Source organism: Notolabrus celidotus, chromosome 3, assembly GCF_009762535.1.
Source record: "Notolabrus celidotus isolate fNotCel1 chromosome 3, fNotCel1.pri, whole genome shotgun sequence".
In the NCBI taxonomy this organism is placed as follows: domain Eukaryota; kingdom Metazoa; phylum Chordata; class Actinopteri; order Labriformes; family Labridae; genus Notolabrus; species Notolabrus celidotus.
In genome coordinates, this window is record NC_048274.1 from 13,316,172 (window position 1) to 13,336,758 (window position 20,587).

Sequence of the window (20,587 nt, forward strand, 5' to 3'; positions counted from 1 at the left end):
ATATATTTATTGTCCTTACTGTCTTGTTAAGTACCAGTGTTCCATTCACCACGTCAAATTCCTTGTGTGTGTGAGCTCCCTTGGCAATAAAGCTTTCTTGAATCTTGAATCTTAAATCTTAAATCTTGAAACCTTGATATTCTTTTTCTTGATTTATGTGCTTCCACAGGTTGATGACAAAAAAACCAGCTTCTTGAGATGTCTGGAGCAAGTTCTTCAAGTTCTGCACATTCTCCTGAATGTTGTACAGGTGTTTTATTAATCTCCCTTGGGTGGTAGTGTCAGTTGCTTATTTATCGTCAGCATGTATATGCACCTACTATATTAAAAATGCATTGTACTCATGTAACACTACAAACACAACACAAACGTTTCTGTTTAATTAAAGGCACTTCATCAGGCATTTCCATACTCAAGGCTCCCATATCCAACAGTCTATTTAAACAAAGCTCTGCTCTCATATTGCACAAAGAGTTTATCATATTCATGATAACGGGATAGCATCTTTGGTGGTTTATTCAATTTCAGAGGCACACACCACGCCGGGCCACCCTCCGGACACACCCCTGCTGTTTTCATCCCAGTCTGTAAAGGTTGATCTGATAATTCAGATAACATTTGACATTTCTGCTCAGTGTAAAAACTTGTTTTTCACAGTTGCTTTCCTGATCTTCCACCTGAGGTTTTCGACCACCAGCAGGGACTATTACCCCTGTCTAGCTAAAGTAAGCAGTTTTATTGTTTGCACCGATTTGACAGTGTCCTCTTCACCCTTGCGGTGTACTGTGTGTGTATCATGTTTTAGATGTAACAGAGAGCTGACGTGATTGACAGTAAAAGTAGGTCAGTATGGCAAATGTAGTGATGGAAGAGGAGATGCAGAGCTAACATTTCTCTTCAGTTGGCTTTAAAGTAGAGCTGAAACACAAGCAGGGTGATTGATTACCATTAATAGAGGTGATAAGGCTACCAACAGCAGTAGGAAAGACTAAAGAATCAATGATGTGCATAAAGAAAACCTACCTACGTTCAAAAATACCGCTTCTCCTGGGAGCTGCTGGTGGAACACCGTGGATGATATTACACAAACACGCTGGAGCATGTTTAACTGAAAATGTAAGAGCATCAGACCAATGTAAGAGATCTTGTTCTTAGGGTTATTTTTGTACATCCATACAATGTGGTCAGCATCACCAAGGTAGGCAGTAAATGTGAGTGTAAGGGGAGGGGGAGGGGGGGGGGGCTGTCTGTGTAGATAGATAAACCATGTGTAAAAGCAGGGAACGTCCTGTGAGGTGTTGAGCGGACTCAGCAGCAGCAGTGGCAGATGGCTGTTGTTCCAAGCTGAGGCATAATAGGGCTCAGGTGTGAGGCCCAAAGCAGACCATCTCTGAATCTAGGAGGAATAAGAGGCAGTGGGGGTGAAAGCTGCGTGAAAGAACTGACTTGCGGTATTGTCAAACTCAGCCAGAGTCCATGTTGGAACCAGCGTGTGCACTTCTAGGCAGGGAAAGTTTAAAGGAGCTCTCCTACAAGGGACAATTTTGCTGCTGAGCTCGACAAGGCAGATAATTACAAAAACAGAGAAGCAGGTTCTTTTTATTTTTCATTTTGTGAGAATAATATAACATGCCTGTTTCCAGCACACATCATATAACCTGCTGAAAGCTCTGGAGGGTCTGGACTCTCAAAGACTCAGCTATGTCCTCTTGAAATCAAAGTCGAAGTTGTCTTGCTGCAACGCTTTAATGGAAAAATGTCCTTTCTGTCTGGAGGACACTTCACAGTCCTGATATTTCAAAAGCCTTCAGGAACATAATGTCAAAAGAACCCTATAAGTTTCTATTGTAAAAGAGTGCTCTGGAACTAACAGCTCACCCCACACGCTGCTTTTAAACAGTCAAACCCAAGCTTTTATTTTCTGATTTAACGTGCGTTTTGATGGACCCAAATTTCCCAAAGTTAATTTGTCTATGCTGTTAGCTGCATTGTCTTTCATGGCCTTCAATTGTATTTATTCTGCAAAGAGCTGCTGTTTTGTCAGGGCAATCTAAAATCTATAAATGTTATGCAATGTCTGGAAATACATTCATGAAAATAATACATTGGTGGGCGGGCTGTGAAAAGATCCAAGCAGGAACGTGTTTAAACAATACCTTACATAACATGCATTGCTGTCGAATGATTGGAAAACCTACACAATGAATCAGCTCATGATCATTCTAATGTGGGTGACATTAGGCTATAGTGTATGTGTGTATACAGTGTACATGTATGTGTGTTTTTAATTACATTCAGAGAGCAGAGAGTCTTGATCTTAGCTGTCTGGAGCTCCCACATGGAGCTCTGGTTCCCATGGGCTGCTGCTGGAAGATCTGTCCTTTTATGTCCCTCTCTCACATGTGTCCTATATGTTTTTCTAATGAGGACAGACAAAGCCAGCCACAAGCCCTTGACACATGCCATGTGTCGCCATATTCTCTAAATGCAAATTAGCAAACTATGGAGATGATTATCATCCAAGTATCTGATTTCACCTTTTATGTTCACATGTGCATTGGTGCTCATGCATCTCATGCATCTCATTTTAGATTGTGATCTTACTGTTGAACAGAAGGTCCTGTAAAAATAAAGGAAAGTGCTCTCTATCTGATCAGAGGTCAGAGTTTAAAATGTGCTGCTGAAGTAGAAGTAGGATAATTAATGTAATATGTAAATACAGCCATTATTATCAGAAAAGATCATAACAGTATGACATGTAACTTTGGGATATAGGAACGTTAATGGTATCTGATGATAAACCCTCTAAATTCAAGTATCCTTATGGGCCCTAATGAACATTACCACCTATGAGACAGACACCCTAATATGGTGATGCAACACGAGATCATTTTACAGATGCAGTTGGAACCAGGAAGTGACACTTAGAATAATAATTGCACATTTTACATGTGACTTAGATGTAAGTACTTTTCTTTTGTGTAAATTTTGCAGGGTGAAGGTTAAATATTTTAGAAAATCATTATCTGACAAGGGTCATAATGATCAGCGTAGGGAGAATGATATATCAAGTGAGCACCTGTAAAGACTTGAATGTCTCTGCACTTATTGGTAAGACATGTGTGCAAAAATCCATATCGTCATCGCTAATCAGACATGAAGTTGGGTGATATCGACATACTGGATATCAGCCAAAGTCAGATTCTGATGGATATCGGTCTAAATATGTTATATCATATAACCCTCACTGAGCCTGCAGAAAATTATTGATACAGAGAGATTACCTGCAGAACAAGGTATATGAAATCTACAGTAAAAGACATGTCTAAGATTTGAGGATATTCTGCGCGCTTTTTAAATTTTGTTTTAAGTTTTCCCTTTTTTTTTTTTTAATTGATGCGAGCTCAACCCGGACTTGAATATCGAAAGCTGCCTTGATGCCACATGTCAATAGTCTGGCATTGTTTGTTCTCCAGACTCGATTTTTGAGTCGAACTCTCAATAATCGAGTCCCAGTTAAAACCTCCCCTCCATCCTTACATCAGCAGCTGGACTCTCTCCACTCCCCATTTCTCCACGCCGAGCCTACTCCCTCTTCAGCAGCCTAACCAATGAGTTTCTGTGGAGGAAAAAAAAGAGAGAATCAAGCAGTGTGTTATTATGGGAGAGGATTAAACAAGTGTGTTTGAGAGTAAGGAACAACCACAGGTAGGAAGTGAGTTTCTGTTTTTTTTAAACTTGGCCGTCAGTGGAGTTTCTGTTTTATTGTTTTTGATGAGGATTCAGCGCAGATTGTCAATGACAAGCGGTGTTGTCAAAGTAGCTTTATCTGTCGTGTAATTTCTAAATATGATGGCAGATTTCAGATTTTATTTATGTTGCTGAATAATTAACAAAAGATTTAGAGACATTTCCTGTTTCGCTTTTTTCATTAGAAGTATGAAATCTGCAGCTTTTCGCTCTTTCGCGGACGTGTTGCTTCGCTACCTTCTGATTTTTTTTTTTTTTTTTTTTTTTACTGTACAACTTTTACATGGCTCGTGTATCACAGCCTCTGAGTGTAAATGTATTTTAGAGCACCGAGCTGGTTCCATGTGAGATTGATGCTTTTGGGTCACAGCTGGTCTCCAGACCCGCAGCTGGAGTACAAACCGCGGGCGCTGTCCGCTGTCCGCGGTGCTGAAAGCCAAGCGTGCTTATTCATGTGTCTCTTAAGAATGCGACACTTAGAGTTCAAACATGAAGCTAGGAGAGAAATTCAACACACCACCCACTCTCCACCCAACCGCCTTCATACTTACTTCCCCTTTAAAACACTTAAGGGGGCTCAGAAACCCTTTGCTAAAGGACACTTCAGCAGGGTGGATGCTCTTCACAGCTTAAACAAATCAAAGTCATTTTCTGAGTCTTATGCTCTCATCTGATCTTAAAAAGACACTTTGCCCTGTTTCTGCCGGATTACCGAACTGGCCACTTTCATTTGTTTATCTACTGTCAAGAAGAGAGAAAATACTATTCACCCCAAATTGAACAATTTTCTACACAATTTTAGGACTGGACACAGGGTTAGGACATCACTGTTGGGAAAATGACAGTCATGTCCATGTTAGTGTACCTGTAGAGTCAGCTGTCTGTAAAGGTTCTCAGTCATCCAGGTCATGGTAATCCAAAGCTTGATCCTGGTAGACATTCTTGAAAAAAAGAAAAAAGATTCAAGAATTTCTACCAGTCCAGTTGCCTTACGGATCAAGCTGTGGGTGTAGAGTCAGCTGAAAGTCTAAATTACTCCCTCCTTTTCTCCTTGTAGAATCAAGAGCATTTGCAAAGATGTAACACCAGATTTGACCGTCTCTATTAAATCATTTTAGTTGTCTGTTCTACACTTCTAAAAGCACAGACCCCCCATCATCTCGTGTCTCTCATCATTACTGAGGTGAGATGATCCTCCTCGCCAGGGGATAAGTCTGACTAGCTGTGGTAACAGCTTGAGTTTGCTTCACTCCCCTGGGACTCAACAGGAATCTCTCTTCTTTTTTTTGTGTCATCAAGTCAAAAGAGCCTCCTGTGAGCGTGCCACATCTTTACTGAGCTCCCTCAGCCCACCACTAAATTTACCCATCCCCTCGGAGCTACCACCAACATCCTCGCACCGCTCTGCTCCGCCGGTTGGCAGCTCCTCTTGCCCTGAGCCAGGATGAATGACGTTCAAGAGGCCACCTCCCCTGCGACCAGCCTCAGCGGCCCGGCTACCTGCGTCTCCAAAGTGGAGCTGCGGGTGTCCTGCAAAGCTCTGCTGGACCGAGACACGCTGAATAAGTCAGACCCTTGTGTCATACTCATGGTACAGACCAATGGGCAGTGGACAGAGGTGAGCCTCCTCTCTTTTTCTTCAATCTGACAAATGCTAGTTGGACCTATTGGGACCAATTCTGTGGGCAGCAGTGTTAAGATTTAAAAATTAATTCACCATCTTTTATTTATCTCTCTGAGTCATTAGCCACATTATTCAATGTGTACAGCATTGTACCTCCAATTACACAATTACACATATGTAGGAGTTAAAATTATTCAAATGAAGGCATCTTGAGGTTATCTGAGCACATGTTTTGTGAATGGTTGCCCAGCAAGGCCATAGAGAATCTACACTTGTTCAATCTTCCCCTCATAGTACATTATAACAACCTTGGAAAAGCAAAGGTTCTAAAGTGAAGCAGTTTTTTTTAAGTTTGAGGTATTCTACATTGGTCCCACTTGTGTGAGCAAAAGATCAGCCATATCAAAGCATATAAAAGCACAGCTGTCTGACACCTTTTAATGTCTGCTTAGAATGATTTTCATTGTTTTGCTGTATTTAACTCTGGCGGTCTTCAAGCTTGGACAAACACCCGGCTGCTAAAATGAAGTGTGTAGATTTTGGTTCCAGCTGTAAATGTTTACTTTCTTGGATGGGTCCCAAGATGATCTGGAGCACAGGCAGCGCAGGTCTCTCCCTTCCCTGTTAATTAAGCCATTTAGTTCATGAGGGAGCGCCAAAGCGCAGGTCTCCATTAAGTAGAGGATTTGTTCAAATGTGGCAGAGAATATCTAATTATATACATTTATTTCCCTGCAACCGTTCATCAAAAAAACTCCCCTTTTTATTGAAATGGGAGGTAATGATTAACTGTGCAACTCTGCTCCAATTCCTGCCACATGAGAGCTGTTTGTTGAAGAAGCTCAGTGTTGTGTTTGGGCTGAATGAATGTGAAACATGGAGACACTTTTGAGGCATGTGATGGTAAAAGCACTCAGCTGACGGTGTGGAGCACCAGGCAGTTATGGATTTTTCTCGCGGTTGTAAGTAGGTTGTTACATGAGAGGACTGACCTGGGTTCAATGTAGCATATATGAGTGGCTATTTTAAGCTCTGCTTACCAAAGCCAATACATGTAATGATGTCAGAAGGTCTCTATCTATCTATCTATCTATCTATCTATCTATCTATCTATCTATCTATCTATCTATCTATCTATCTATCTATCTATCTATCTATCTATCTATCTATCTATCTGTCTGTCTGTCTGTCTGTCTGTCTGTCTTACGTACAATATTTAAAATAGTTTTAAAGTATTCCAGTGTGAATAGTGTTTCTCTTCTCTGCTTAACTTTCTTTGGTAGTTAATCAACAGATGTTCATTTGTGCACAAAACAAACAGCTAAATGTGATTAATAGGGATTTAACTGCCTCGTCCAGCTGCTAAAACATTAGAGTGCTGCTGTTCAAATCAGTAATTATGGTCCAGTTATTCATTTTGAAAACCCTGGCAACCCAAATAGCCCATAGCTCTTAACTGAGCATTTAGGGTTTGTTTTCACGATAAAAAGTGTTTTTCAAAGTGGGGGTCCTGACCCGTCAGGGGGTTTACCAGAGGGAAGTAGGAGGGTCGTGGAAACATGAAGGGGAGAGGAGGGAAAATGGAACCGGAATAAAAATCCACTAATAACATTATTTTTGACCATAACATTTTGATACACAGTTTGTGTTTTAAATCTTTTCATTTAAAACAAGCACATACCACTGTAGCCAATCAGAATTGACCGGCGGCTATGAGCGAAGCTAAAATATCAGAAAGTTGCTGTACCACTGAAAACCAACAACCTGCTTCCTCTGAAAATTGGAAACAATTCCAAAAAGAAAGAAAAAACAGGTGACTAGACTGAACATGACTCAGCTGCAAAAGAGCCACAACCATGAGACACTACCTGGGCATCGAAAACCTGTGGGTATGAGCCAGCATTCATAGAGTGAAGCTTTACTACATCAGGGGAGAACAGCTGTGATGCAGCCAAGCATGCTCTCAGAGAAAATATAAGAGACTGTGTACAAAAAAGACATTCAAAAAATGAATGAATAACAAGGTTATTAGTCGTTGATAAAAGTGGAAATGTACTGAGAAGTTGTATGAATTTTTTGTGCACTGCAGTGTACAAGGGATTTAAGACATTTTGCTTGAAGGGGCCCGAAGCCAGTTTGGATAGGCTCCAGCCCCCCGTGACCCCTAATGGGATAAGCGGTCAAGATAAGCGGTCAGGATAATGGATGGATGGATGGATGCTTGAAGGGGTTACCCCTTAATGCAGAGGCTAGTGCTCTATTGAGGTCCTTGGCATGCTAATGTTTGGGAGCCCCAGATCAAGACAGTATTACAAATTAATTTCAGTCCAAAACAGACGTACCAACATTAAGTTTCTGTAAACTTCGATGCTATTTGGTTTTAAGTGGCCCTTGGATATTTATGGGTATCGGATATTACGCATTAATTCCGTCAACCAATCACAGAAAAAGTCAAATGACAGCTATTTGATTGTTTACACCCAATGTTAGCATCTCCATTAGGGCCAAATATTGATGACTGCAGCTGTTGTGTGTCAATCATGGTTGTCTGTTTTTGAATGCCATAGCTCAGTTTGCAGCATTGCCGATCTATATTTGGTGACATATGTTGTCAGAGCGTTTTCAAGGGAAGTTTAAATCCGAAACAACAAAAGTGCAAATTAAGGCTGTGGAGCTATCACTCAGCATTTCATCTACATCGCGAGAACAAACAGAGGCAGCTCAGCTAATGTAACAAGTGTATGCTGACTGCTAACAATAACTCAGAAAGTGAACATTTTGTAACTCAGCATTCAAATAGATAAATCATTTTCAGATGACAGAGCTTCTGCTCCTCTGATTCTCATGCAGACAACTCAAACTAATGTCTAGGACTGTAAAACGCTGATTGTCACATGCGCCATTATTGTGTGCAGAGGCAGGGGGGTGTCAATCAATATGTGTCTGCCACGCCCCCACAGTCTTGAGAAGAGGTCTGAACAGGAGAATAAGCTGCTTTTGAGCAAGCTTTTCAAACAGTTCTGAATATTAATCCTGACTCACATCACTCATGTTTCAAGGGAAAGTCCCAGAGGCTTTTGGGGAAGCTCAAGACTTTTAGTTGTAATAAAGAATTGAATTAATAATCATTACGTCTTAAAAAAGTCAAAGATGCTCACTTCTTCCAGCACCCCTGTATCTCTTCTCTATCTGAGTCTTGACAGTACTGACAGTGTACACAAGTCATCCAATCCTCCATTGTCAACTCCCTCAGCACTGGGATACACCGTTGCTTGTGCAAATTGTTTACTTACGTCAATAACTGAGTAAGAGGCTTAGCCCACTCATATACCACCACCCCTTCCTCTGTTCTGAGCTCTCACTGTACGGCCTCTTTGCTATTTGCTGAACTGTTTTATGTCTTCATCACCTTATTTCACCGCCTGATCTCTTCTGAGGGTAAGGGAGATGGAATATGAATGAATTGTCATTTTATTCCTACAGCAGTTTTATCTTTTTATGTAAACTGGACTCAATGTGCTTCCATGATAATGAGTTTATTCAAATCTATCTGTTGAAACCTAACCCGAGCTACAGCAGCTCCCTGTGATGGATAAAGCTGGACATACCTGGCAGAACTGATGAGAGAAAGCTTCAGTTTTCCATGTCAGGAAACTCTCTATAGTTCTGGCCCCACACCAATAACAAACAAGCGTCACAGACTTTAGCACCACCTATCCTCCGTAGCTTCGATAAGCTTTCATCAACAAACAGATTCTTCAGACTCATCCCAAATCTGTCCATCCAGATGGCACAAATAGTGGAAGAGAAGGCAAGCAAAGACAATAATGAGAGATGGGAGTGAATGAAGCTGAGGAAGCCAAGTGCGAGATGGAGGTTCTTTACTTTCTTTGTGATGTCTGCCAAAGAGAAAAAGAAACAGCAGAGCAATTATTATTATTCTTATTTTTCTTTGCATATTACAAAAAGGGAAAGTGAGACAGATGCTCAGACAACTTGACTGCTTATTTATCCAGAGCCGGTCCAAATTTTGTTATTTTCCACCTTTTAATGTTTATCTCTTTGTTCAAGCAAAACCAAATGTGATGTGTTTTATAATTTAACAAACCAAAATTTGAATTGCATATTGATTAAAAGGCAAAAAAAATGGCTAATGACTCAACACTTTCAACCCTGTTGTGCTGAATGCTTAAAAGCAAAATTGAAAACAACAGGAGCAGGACAGCAGCCCAATTAAAATGTTTATTCATGCATGAATGTTTTGGGCAGACGTCCGTCCTCAGCATGCAAACAGGCAGCTGCATGAATGAAGGATTAAAAAAACACGGATTTCTATTCAACAAAGATAGCTTTTATTCTGCTTTTCTGGGTGATTACCAGTAAAGGAAGTAAATATGATATAAGTAGAAGGTAATGAAGATGCTTGTGTATAGGCGAGAGGAGTGTTCTTAGTACAGTTTGGGTAAAGTTGTCCCATTAGACAGAACGCTCTCTGCAGATCAATAGAATCACTTTTATCCTGTGATGAAACATCTCGTCTCTGACAGGAGGGCTCTCTTTCAGGATGATGAAAGATGCCCCTGCTCAAAGAGAACAAGGGGTCACTGAATGGTTTGATGAAATGTTGTTGATTATGTTTTATAGCATCCACCCCACAAGATCTCATGCCAATTGCACACCTATGACAGATTTTAGAGCAGCCTACTTAATGAGCACCCACCAGAACAGAACAAATGAAGGAGTACAGGAGGTGTCAACCCCCTCAGAAAGCACTGAGGTTGATCTGATGGCACGTGTTGAAACAACTTGTCAAGGTAAAATAGTTTTTACAACATAGTTACAAAATGTATGGATGATAAGGTACATGCCTTCGGTCATGGAAAGAAGTTGAGATGTAGTAGTCATTTAAAAAATGGAAATAATGATGCACATTTCTAGAAAGAAAGACAGGAAGAGCTGCTTTTGAGAGACACTCAAACACAGCTTGCTTTTTAGCTCTAACAAAGCTGGCATAACAGCAAGATGTGGATATGGATAACAAATTATTGAATGTAAAGCTGCAGAAATTGTTGCATGTTCTTCCAATTCCAGTGATAAGTGTTATGAGGGGGGGGGGGGCAGATGCTGCTTGACCATTCAAAAATGTATATGGCTTGATGAAGGCGAAACAAGCATTTGCCGCATCCTGATTGGTACCAATATTGCATTCCTTTTCAATGTTCCCCTCAGTGATTTAAACTGAGAGAGCCCAGAATCAGATAAATGTAATTACTTTTAGCCTATAAACTCAATAAACAGAGCCCATGGATCGCATAAAAGTGAGCTCCCAAACATATATTTCCACATATTTTTAATTTGTTCCATTTGTTTGTCAGCTAAACTTTATTTCTGTTGTTTTCTTTTGCTTTGGTTTTTGTACCAATCCATATAAATGCAGTAGTTTTACTATGGGTCTGTTGAAAAGCTTTGGAAACAGAAGCCTAGTTAAGTTTAGTTTGGACACTGAGAGAGACAAAACTATACCCAAGTGTGTGGCTATGTTTTCAGATGAACACTGGAAGACTGTTTTAGATGGTTTAAATGTAATCTCTAATTTATTGTTAACAGATCAGCTCCAGACTGTGCCTTCTGATGATCTGTTGTGATCTGTACTGCACCATGACAATTAGGCGTGGATTAATCATTATTTACAGCCAAAAATAACCCATATAGACTTAATTTGGATCACAATTTGTCCTCTTGATAAATTGGGCAGCGTACACATGTCCATGGATCTGTGTGGGAGCTAAATCCTACATGATGAGCTGATGGGGCCTTAGAGAGGTCAGCTTTTTCCTGTCAGCCAATGAAAGACATGCATGGGCGCTCAGATTAAACATCCAAGACTTCCAATCTTCCCCCATATCATCCTCTTGACAGAACCTAATAACATTTGCCCTTCTATATACCCGAGTGCTCTTTAAATAAGACAGATATAATTTCTTTTTTAATCTTTCTCCATGAGATCTCTCTGTGAAATGATACTGCCTGTAAAGGCTTACTCCTCATAAGGCGTAGAATTGCTTTCATCACACATTTAGTATTTAAAGAATGTGCATATTTAAGTATGTTGGATGACAGTGTGGAATCTCATACATTGTTTCCTCTCAGCTGGACAGGACAGAGGTGATCAAGAGCAACTTGCACCCAGTCTTCGCCAAGGTTTTCTCTTTGGACTACTACTTTGAGGAGGTCCAGAAGCTTCGATTTGAAGTCTATGACATCCATGGCACCCACAGCATCGGGACCCGGGATGATGACTTTCTGGGTGGGGTGGAGTGCACTCTTGGCCAGGTAGGTAGTCACTTGAGCCCCTTTTTGTAACCTTTAATCAGTTGTTTTCTTCCATTTACACAACCTGTATTTTAGTCTGTCAGCTAAATGCACCAGAATTGTTGTATCTAACATAATCATGTTAAGTCTTCGCCGATGTCTGTAATCTTGGTAGTAAATATACCTGATACTGTTTGTTTTGAGAACTGCACAGTAAGAGGTGGATGCTTATCGCTGGTTCTGATGACTCAGATCCCTGTTCTCTGCTCTTACTGCTGAGGTCTCAAGGCCAACATTGTGTTTATGTTGCTCTTTGCAGATTGTGGCCCAAAAGAAGATGATGAAGCCTTTGTTGCTGAAGTATGGGAAATATGCGGGCAAATCCACCATCACAGTACGTTTCTTGGAGCACATTACATTACTGCTGTGGTGGATAGAATTGTCTGAATTTCTCGTCATAAGGGAAGTGGATGGTAGCCGCTAATGGCCAGCAAAGCTAAGTCAAGTAATGGATGTTAAATTGATGGTTATTGGCCAAAAGATATCTGTCTTCAATGTCTTTTTCTAGGTACACATCTGTTCCCTGTCTTCCATTTTCTATCTGGATATTTTCTTACCACATTTGATTGGGAAAAATTAAGCCAACATTCTGTAGCACAAATATTTTTGGATGAATTCAAGCACTTTTTGAAGGAGTTTGTTGTATTGATGGTTGTGTTTAAATGTTTTTATTGAGGTAGCAATCATAAAACAGTCAATGTTACAGATATTTTCCTCCTTTTCAATTAAATGAAGAAAAACAAAAATAACAAACAAACATACAAGTCAACAGATGTAGTGAGTAACACTAAAAGAAAAACAACAACAACATAGAGGAAAAATAATACTCAAAACCACCCACCCCTCCCCACCTCCACCATACCACCCACCCTGTCGGGACTGTACTTCCTGCCACTCCAAAGGAGGCCATTAATGTGTCATAACTAGTTTAGTTTGTTTTTTCAATACATTCAATATATTGAAGAAGGGTAATCCAAGTCTTGCTATATTGCCCTAGATTGTTTGAAAGTGAGAGCCGAATTCTCTCCATATGAGAGAGTTTTACCATTTCTTCTAACCATACTTTGATAGGTGCAGTATTGACAGTTGTTAAAAGTAATCATGCTGTATGAGTATGTTTTATATCCAATATTGCCCATTTTGGTGGCATGCCGTGCCATCTGCTAAGCATGCCAATACATCAAGGGAGGCAAGCGAATCAATAAGAAATGATGCATGTATAAGAATTAACATGAGGAAGTGTAGTAATGTTGGTTCATTAAGCATCATCTTACCAGTGGGGGAGCCATATTAAAAACAAAAACACCCATAATGTGTTGGTTTTTCAAACTGGTTCCTAGAATAAAGTCTTTACTGTCGTCTATTTAATGATATACAGTACAGGATGTGTACGCTATAATGCAACCCACTGCAAGTGGGAGGAAGCTTTTCACCCTCGTCACTGCAAACACAGCTGACCTGGCCTGAGATTTGAACCCAGGACCTCTGTGCTGCCTGGGAAAAGTTAGAGACGACTCATCAATTTAAAATCTTTGTCATTTCATCTCTTGCCAGAATTTATTCCAACTAGAGCCCACAGCAAAGACTTTCATGAGGTCTGCCAGATAACTGTGAGAATTCACACAGGGGGATTTCTGACCATCTCTTTTAGCAAATATAGAAAATTCAGTGCATCATAATGCTAAACCCTCATCCAGCATGGAGCTGCTACCCACACATGCTGACACTAAAATGTCTTTGTTTGTTTTTCTGCATTGGTAACATTGTACCATTTGCTTCCTTTTTGCTTGCTGTGCTCTTATAAAGCGTGTGTATGTATTCATATTATATTGATGAATACATCTGTAAATGCACTGCATGTATAGGGACAAAAGAGGATGGCGTTTTTTGTGAGTGAGGAAACAAGCACAGACACTTATTGTACAGCCACTGTATATTTGTTGTGTTCATTTATGAGGACTCTTGTGGACATAATGCATTTCCTGTGTGTTCACAATAAACCATACAGGGGTCAGCTCTAAGGACAATGAACACCTGGGGCTTAGGTCTAAAATTATAGAAAAATATGTATGGCATACAGTGTTGTTTTTGATCTGGGGGAGAAAGTTAGCGAGGCAGGTGAAATGAGACTGAGGTAAACACTTATGTATCATCATTACCAGGACAATGTGGCTTCTGTGATGTCGTTACTTTTAATAACAATGATGATGAAGATACACAAGGCATGCACAAACACAAAAGGCACCATCAACTGATAAACATATTACGAGAGCAGTTTGTCTTTTAATAGAATTAATGACTTAATGACTAACCACTGAATACATTTGGCCGTCTCAAGATGTGTTTACACTACCTGCTTCTTATGCCAGCCAAGGCATTAATCTGGACTCTGAGAGAATCTATGGGTTTAACAAAACAGGCCTCTTGATAACTCTTGACTAGCAAGATTATGGCTTTCAATTTTAAAAACCCATCCTTGACAACCTTGGACTCAACTGTGACAGCTATTAGTCTATGATCAACATCGTCACTATCATCATCATCATCATCATCATCATCATTATCATTAACACCATTATCATTGTCATCATCATTATTATCATCATCACCATCATCATCATTGTGATAATCATTGTCATCATCCTTATTGTCATCATCACATCATCATTATCATCATTGTCATCATCATCATCATCATCATTGTGATCATCATTGTGACCATCATTGTCATCACCATCATCATCTTCATCATTGTCATCATCATCATTGTCATCATCATCATTGTCATCATCATCATTGTCATCATCATCATTGTCATCATCATCATTGTCATCATCATCATTGTCATCGTCCTCATCATCATCATCATCATTGTCATCATCATCATTGTCATCATCATCATTGTCATCGTCCTCATCATCATCATCATCATTGTCATCATCATCATTGTCATCATCATCATTGTCATCATCATTATTGTCATCATCCTCATCATCATCATCATTGTCATCATCATTGTCATCATCATCATTGTCATCATCATCATTGTCATCATCATCATTGTCATCATCATCATTGTCATCATCATCATTGTCATCGTCCTCATCATCATCATCATCATTGTCATCATCATCATTGTCATCATCATCATTGTCATCATCATCATTGTCATCATCATCATCCTTATTGTCATCATCACATCATCATTATCATCATTGTCATCATCATCATCATCATCATTGTGATCATCATTGTGACCATCATTGTCATCACCATCATCATCTTCATCATTGTCATCATCATCATTGTCATCATCATCATTGTCATCATCATCATTGTCATCATCATCATTGTCATCATCATCATTGTCATCGTCCTCATCATCATCATCATCGTCATCATCATCATTGTCATCATCATCATTGTCATCATCATTATTGTCATCATCCTCATCATCATCATCATCATCATTGTCATCATCATCATTGTCATCATCATCATTGTCATCATCATCATCATCATCATTGTCATCATCATCATTGTCATCATCCTCATCATCATCATCATCATCATTGTGATCATCATTGTGATCACCATTATTATCATGATTGCTATTTTTAACCTTACCACTGTCATCTTAGTCTGCATTATCAACTATTTGTCATTATCACTTTTTTTATCACATCAGACCAAGTTCACTCACTTTGTGCTTCAGAGATCACACAGTCAATACTGCGTAAAGTTATTATATCATCATCATTATTATCATATATCATCATTCCCTTTATCAACATCATCGCCATCATCATTATTGTCATTATCATATATCATCATCGCAATCGTTATCATCTTCATTATCCTCCTCCTCATCATCATCATTATAAACATAACCACATTGTCATCATTTTCATTATCCAAACCCTTCCCTTAACTAAAACACACGCACACATCTACACACACACACGCACGCACGCGGGCACACACACGGGCACACACACACACACACACACACACACACACACACACACACACACACACACACACACCTTCACATGCACACACATATACAACCACACACCCTGAAACAAAATTGTAAAATTTGTATGCATATTTTTTGAAACACACCCTCCTAGAGAAAGACATATTGTCATCTCGATGGTTCTCACACCACAAAAAGATCGAAGTTTAAGAGTTCACGGGGCCAGAGAGAGAAATGTACACGCACACCTCCTGCCCACACCTTTTATAAAGATTTTTCTTCTCACTTGATACCTGTCAGAGCATGCTGACTGATAAGAAGTACAAGATTCCTACTTTGCCAATCATCACTGTCAAGCCTTGTCAGGCTCTGGCCATGCTCACGCTACAGCTGCAGATCTGGCAGTCTGATGTACATTTCTGTCAGTTCAGATAGAGAGAGAGCAAAACACTGGTTTCTGTGAGAGAGCCAGACAGCCTTGAGTGAGCGGCAGACTGTGTTCGCTGGTTCTTAAAAACGACAATTCCCTCCTTTCTCTTTTTGATAAACACACATTAAAAAAGATAAAAGATAAGATAGGATAGAAAGAAGAAAGATAAGATAAATGCTCAAACTGAGACAATAAGCCTTAACAGAAGAGGCTCAGTGGTTCGCGGCTAATGGAGCTCTAGTCTTAAACCAGGTTTAATGGTAGCAATTCTGCGTTAAGTAAAAGCCACTTCACTTTGTTAACTGCTCACCAAAGTGCCTCTGCTCTAACAGTTAATCTACTTTTTTGCAATGGAAAAAGGAAAGGTGTAAACAACTCATTAGTTCTTACTCTGTAAAATCCCTTTGTTGATTGTCAGTCTTGAATAGAAACACATGACAGAGGAAGGTTCATGTTTCTGTGCAGAGTTTTCCTGATTATTTCTTGGGAGAGGGGGTATAAATGTCAGAGTGACAGCTATTATAATCTCTTACCTCCGGGCATTTTTTAAATTAGAAAGGAAAGTAGTACAGATAAACTGCAAGTAAGGGACTATCTGTAAACAATGTGACGTAATGGCAACCTCAGTATACTTCTAAACCATGCCACAAAATATGAATGCAAACAAAATAATCAAATTTAAAATCTTGTTTTCTTACAGGTCCATGCCGAGGAAATATCTGGTAACAACGGATATTTGGAGCTCTCCTTCTGTGCCAAGAAGCTCGATGATAAGGTGAGGGGAGGACATGGTTCTGATTGAAATGGCGACATGTTTCATGATGTGTCATTACGTACATTTTGATGGACTGCACAGGGATAGTAAGAGAAGTAATATGATCCTTTTGATACTGCAGTGTAACATCAAAATAACCCAGAGTGCATCAAGAGTTTTGAAACAATGCACATGTCAGGGATTATATCTTAATCTAATAACACATTAGTATTTCATTTCATGTTTAAGCAAGGGTAGATTGACAAAATGTGTGATCCTGTATGTAAAAGTCCATTGACGACTTTTTGAACATACTAGTCTCACACGTATGTGACAGGTAATAATATCTTACATTATGTGTGCTTTCAGTGGTTGAATTCATGTGGCCCCTTTAAGGCTGGATATTACTGACCTTAGCTGCTCCTGTTCTCCCACTGTCATAGTTTGCTGACGGCATATTTCAATCAAAAAAGACAGCAGGAGCTTTCATCCAATTACAACAATGATGATCTGAACTCATCCATGTTCTGAGGAGCAAGCTTTCGGACGCCACACTCACAGGCTGACCTTGATACTCAGTGCTGTTCGATTTAAATTTTCTACATCACATACATTTATTCTTTGAAAATGCAGTTGTTACCTATACCTGTCCTGAAGGGAAACCAGATTCTTACAAGAGAGCAGTAAAGAAAATCTTGCCATTATTTGCGTCACCACCCAGCATGTGATACTTCATATTCCAGTCAGCTATAGAAGCAGAGTTTTGCGATAGACACCCGGTGAATCTCTTTGCCTGATTTTCAAACTCACATGAGGTTTCTTCACATTCAAACAAATCACTGTTATATTTTGGATGCGTAAGATGTGGAGCAATGGTGTGTAATCATAAGCCACTGAGACACAAAAGTGTGAATGGTTTCACTTCAAAGGGAACATCACATAGGATTATTTGTGTGGAGATGGGCGAGTTGTAGATGTGTGTGACCCATGTGGCTTTTCTGAGGGAACAAGACTCACAGTCACTGATGCTGAAACATCAAACTAGCAGTAAATAGGGCTCAACTGTAAAATGGTAAAACTAAGTATTTAATTCTTTTTTACGTGTAAAAGTGTTTAAAGGCTCTGCTGTAGCTATGCTCACTGATAAGAGTCATTAGGTTGCCGTGGCTCTGTGGTAGAGTTGGTCATCTCTCATTCAGAGGGTCAGGGGTTCAACCTCAGGTCCTGCTGTTTACATGCTGAAGTGTCCTTTGGTTGGATACTTAACCCCAAGCTTCCCCTGGTTTGTCAGTGGGATCACATAATTCTTCTTGTGCACTTGACGTTGAAGCCATAGACTGTATAAATATGGACGTAGGATCCGTGACGTCATCCATCTGTTTCTGAAGAGCTGTTTTGAGGCCAATCGTTGTCGGCAGCCATATTGCTTCTGTCGAGCCAGTGTGACGTAAAGAGGCGGGCTTTGAGCCTCCTAGCCAACAGCTACAGTGTTCCCGCAGTCAGCTATGCCTCTCATTGAAGGACTTGTAATCTCAGTATCTTCGAAAGTACCGCGTTATGAAAAAATTCACCCACCAACTGTGTGTGCCGATCAAGAAATGAGCTATCCAGACTATACTTGTCTTCTTTACCAGGCTGTAAACATGTTTATTTCTGCTGTAAAGATCGTCTTTTTTTTAAATTGGTGTGTATGTGGTTTCCGGTACTTCCGGAGCCAGTCTCAAGCGGATCCTCGATGAACTGCAGTTTTTTGCACTTCCGCATTGGACTCATATTTATAGACTGGAGGTTGCCGCTTGGTTGAAACCCCTGCCATGAATGTGGTGTGATTGGTGAACATGGCACGTAATGTGGAAGCGCTTTGAAAACTAGAGAAATATCCATACAAATACATCCTGTTCACCATGGGTCATGTTACTTATGTCTTCCCACCACTGGTTTGCAAATATTCGCCTGTTTAGACATGCAGCAGACTTTCATGTCTAAGGAGTCATGCTGGATGTAAAACCACTATTCACTCTACTTTTACCTAAGCTTTGGTCTCAACCAGCAGCAACATTTATCATTTTTCCTAAGTTAAAGTTATAATTTTTTCCTTTATATGATAGGACAGTTGAAGAGAGACAGTAAATATGGGGAGTAGAGAGCATGCAGCAAATGGTCGAGGATGGGAGTCAAACCCATGACTACTGTAATAAGGACTATAACCTCCGTATATGGGGCTCGCGCCTAAACCACTAGGCCAACAACACCGACCCCATTAAACCTATCTGTTGCTAGATGTTCCACTGTTTCATATGCTAGTTGATAACTTGCCTGTTTGATTTCTGCCAAACCAAATGTGCATCATGTGACAGTTAGAAAACCAGATGTAACAGTGTGGACCCAAAAGCACAGCCAGAGGCAGAGGACGCGGGTCAGTCAACTCAAAAACAGCAGAGTGATGCAGGAAAAACCCATCCCTTCTTGATAGTTGTATATACAGCTCCAACTGGTTAATTCCTGTTAGCAAAGATGGTGTATGTAAGAGGTCAAGAGGTCAAAGTAACTTTCAAGCTCCAGTCATACCTGAAACTTCTCAAATATAATCTTCGTATTTCCCATGATAATTATATTCCATCAGCAACCAGGTGTTTCACACGTTCATACGTTTTCTTTACAATGCTGATTAGCTTTGATGGATCTCTTGGGTGTAATAACTTATCTCACAAACACACAGAGGATGAGCGAAGCAGCAAACTGTGTGTAATGGGCCTCCTGTCTGATGCATCACCTCTTAACCTGCAGTAAATATTGAAGGATCCCAGTGTGGTCGCTAATGAACAGGAGGATTAATGATGATATACCACAATTTGTGGTAATTGGCAATGATTAACATTAGAGTTATTGTTAGCCGGGGATTACATTTTGACATGTGTGTCTGATCTGTCCATGCCGTTGATGCCCCTGGTGAGTGGTTGCCATAACAACAAAGAGAGGATGCTACAGCTCTTTTTGCTCACGTCCCTCAGGAGATGTATTTGGCTAATGTGGCGGGAAATGCAGAATTAGCTATCTTATTCAGTGTGCAGAAACCCCCCCCCCCCCCCCCCCCCCCCCCCCCCCTCGCCCGACCTGCCACCGCACACAATCAAACACACACACAGACAGACAAACACACAGTAATTATTTGATTTCCTCCCTGAGGAATCAATTGACGTAAATAACCAGTGTTATGCACACTGCACATGGGAGGTAATGGAGTGCAAAATCTCTACTTGTTTCAGTGTGAGGCTGTATTTGCGTTAAGAAAAGGACAAGAATCAAGTTAAAGATTAATAAAAGATAGAGACTGTAATATTAATATATTCTCCTGTGACGCAAAAAAATAAAATAGAATTTTATTTAATCAATCCTTGTTCACCACACTGATGATGTCTCCTCCAAAAGAGCCCCCATAGAGTGCTGTAAATGTTATGCCTTCTCCTCCCTGACCTTAAATCACAGAGACAATTACCTCTGCCTCTCCAATCAGCTCTGATTAATCAGAGTCAGTGGCAATTGGTATTAATTTCACTTCACTAAAATACCAAACAAGCCAACGACTGAGCACTGTATTCAGAGTAGACTGGTGTAGTGTTGTCTGTTAGACATTCATCATAATGCTGTGCTGAATACCAGCAAACCATCCAAAAATCA

General features: G+C 40.1%; 1 protein-coding gene across 1 annotated transcript in view; it reads left to right on the forward strand.

Annotated features, from left to right (window-relative positions):
* The first annotated feature begins 3,265 nt into the window (after window positions 1–3,265).
* Window positions 3,266–20,587, forward strand: part of cpne7 (copine VII) — a 40,006-nt gene continuing 22,684 nt past the window's right edge. The window contains exons 1-5 of the mRNA XM_034679422.1: window positions 3,266–3,708; window positions 5,050–5,368; window positions 11,525–11,707; window positions 12,006–12,080; window positions 16,856–16,930. Of these exons, the coding sequence (XP_034535313.1) occupies window positions 5,195–5,368; window positions 11,525–11,707; window positions 12,006–12,080; window positions 16,856–16,930 (507 nt within the window). The 5' untranslated portion in view covers window positions 3,266–3,708; window positions 5,050–5,194. The remainder of the gene's footprint in view (window positions 3,709–5,049; window positions 5,369–11,524; window positions 11,708–12,005; window positions 12,081–16,855; window positions 16,931–20,587) is intronic.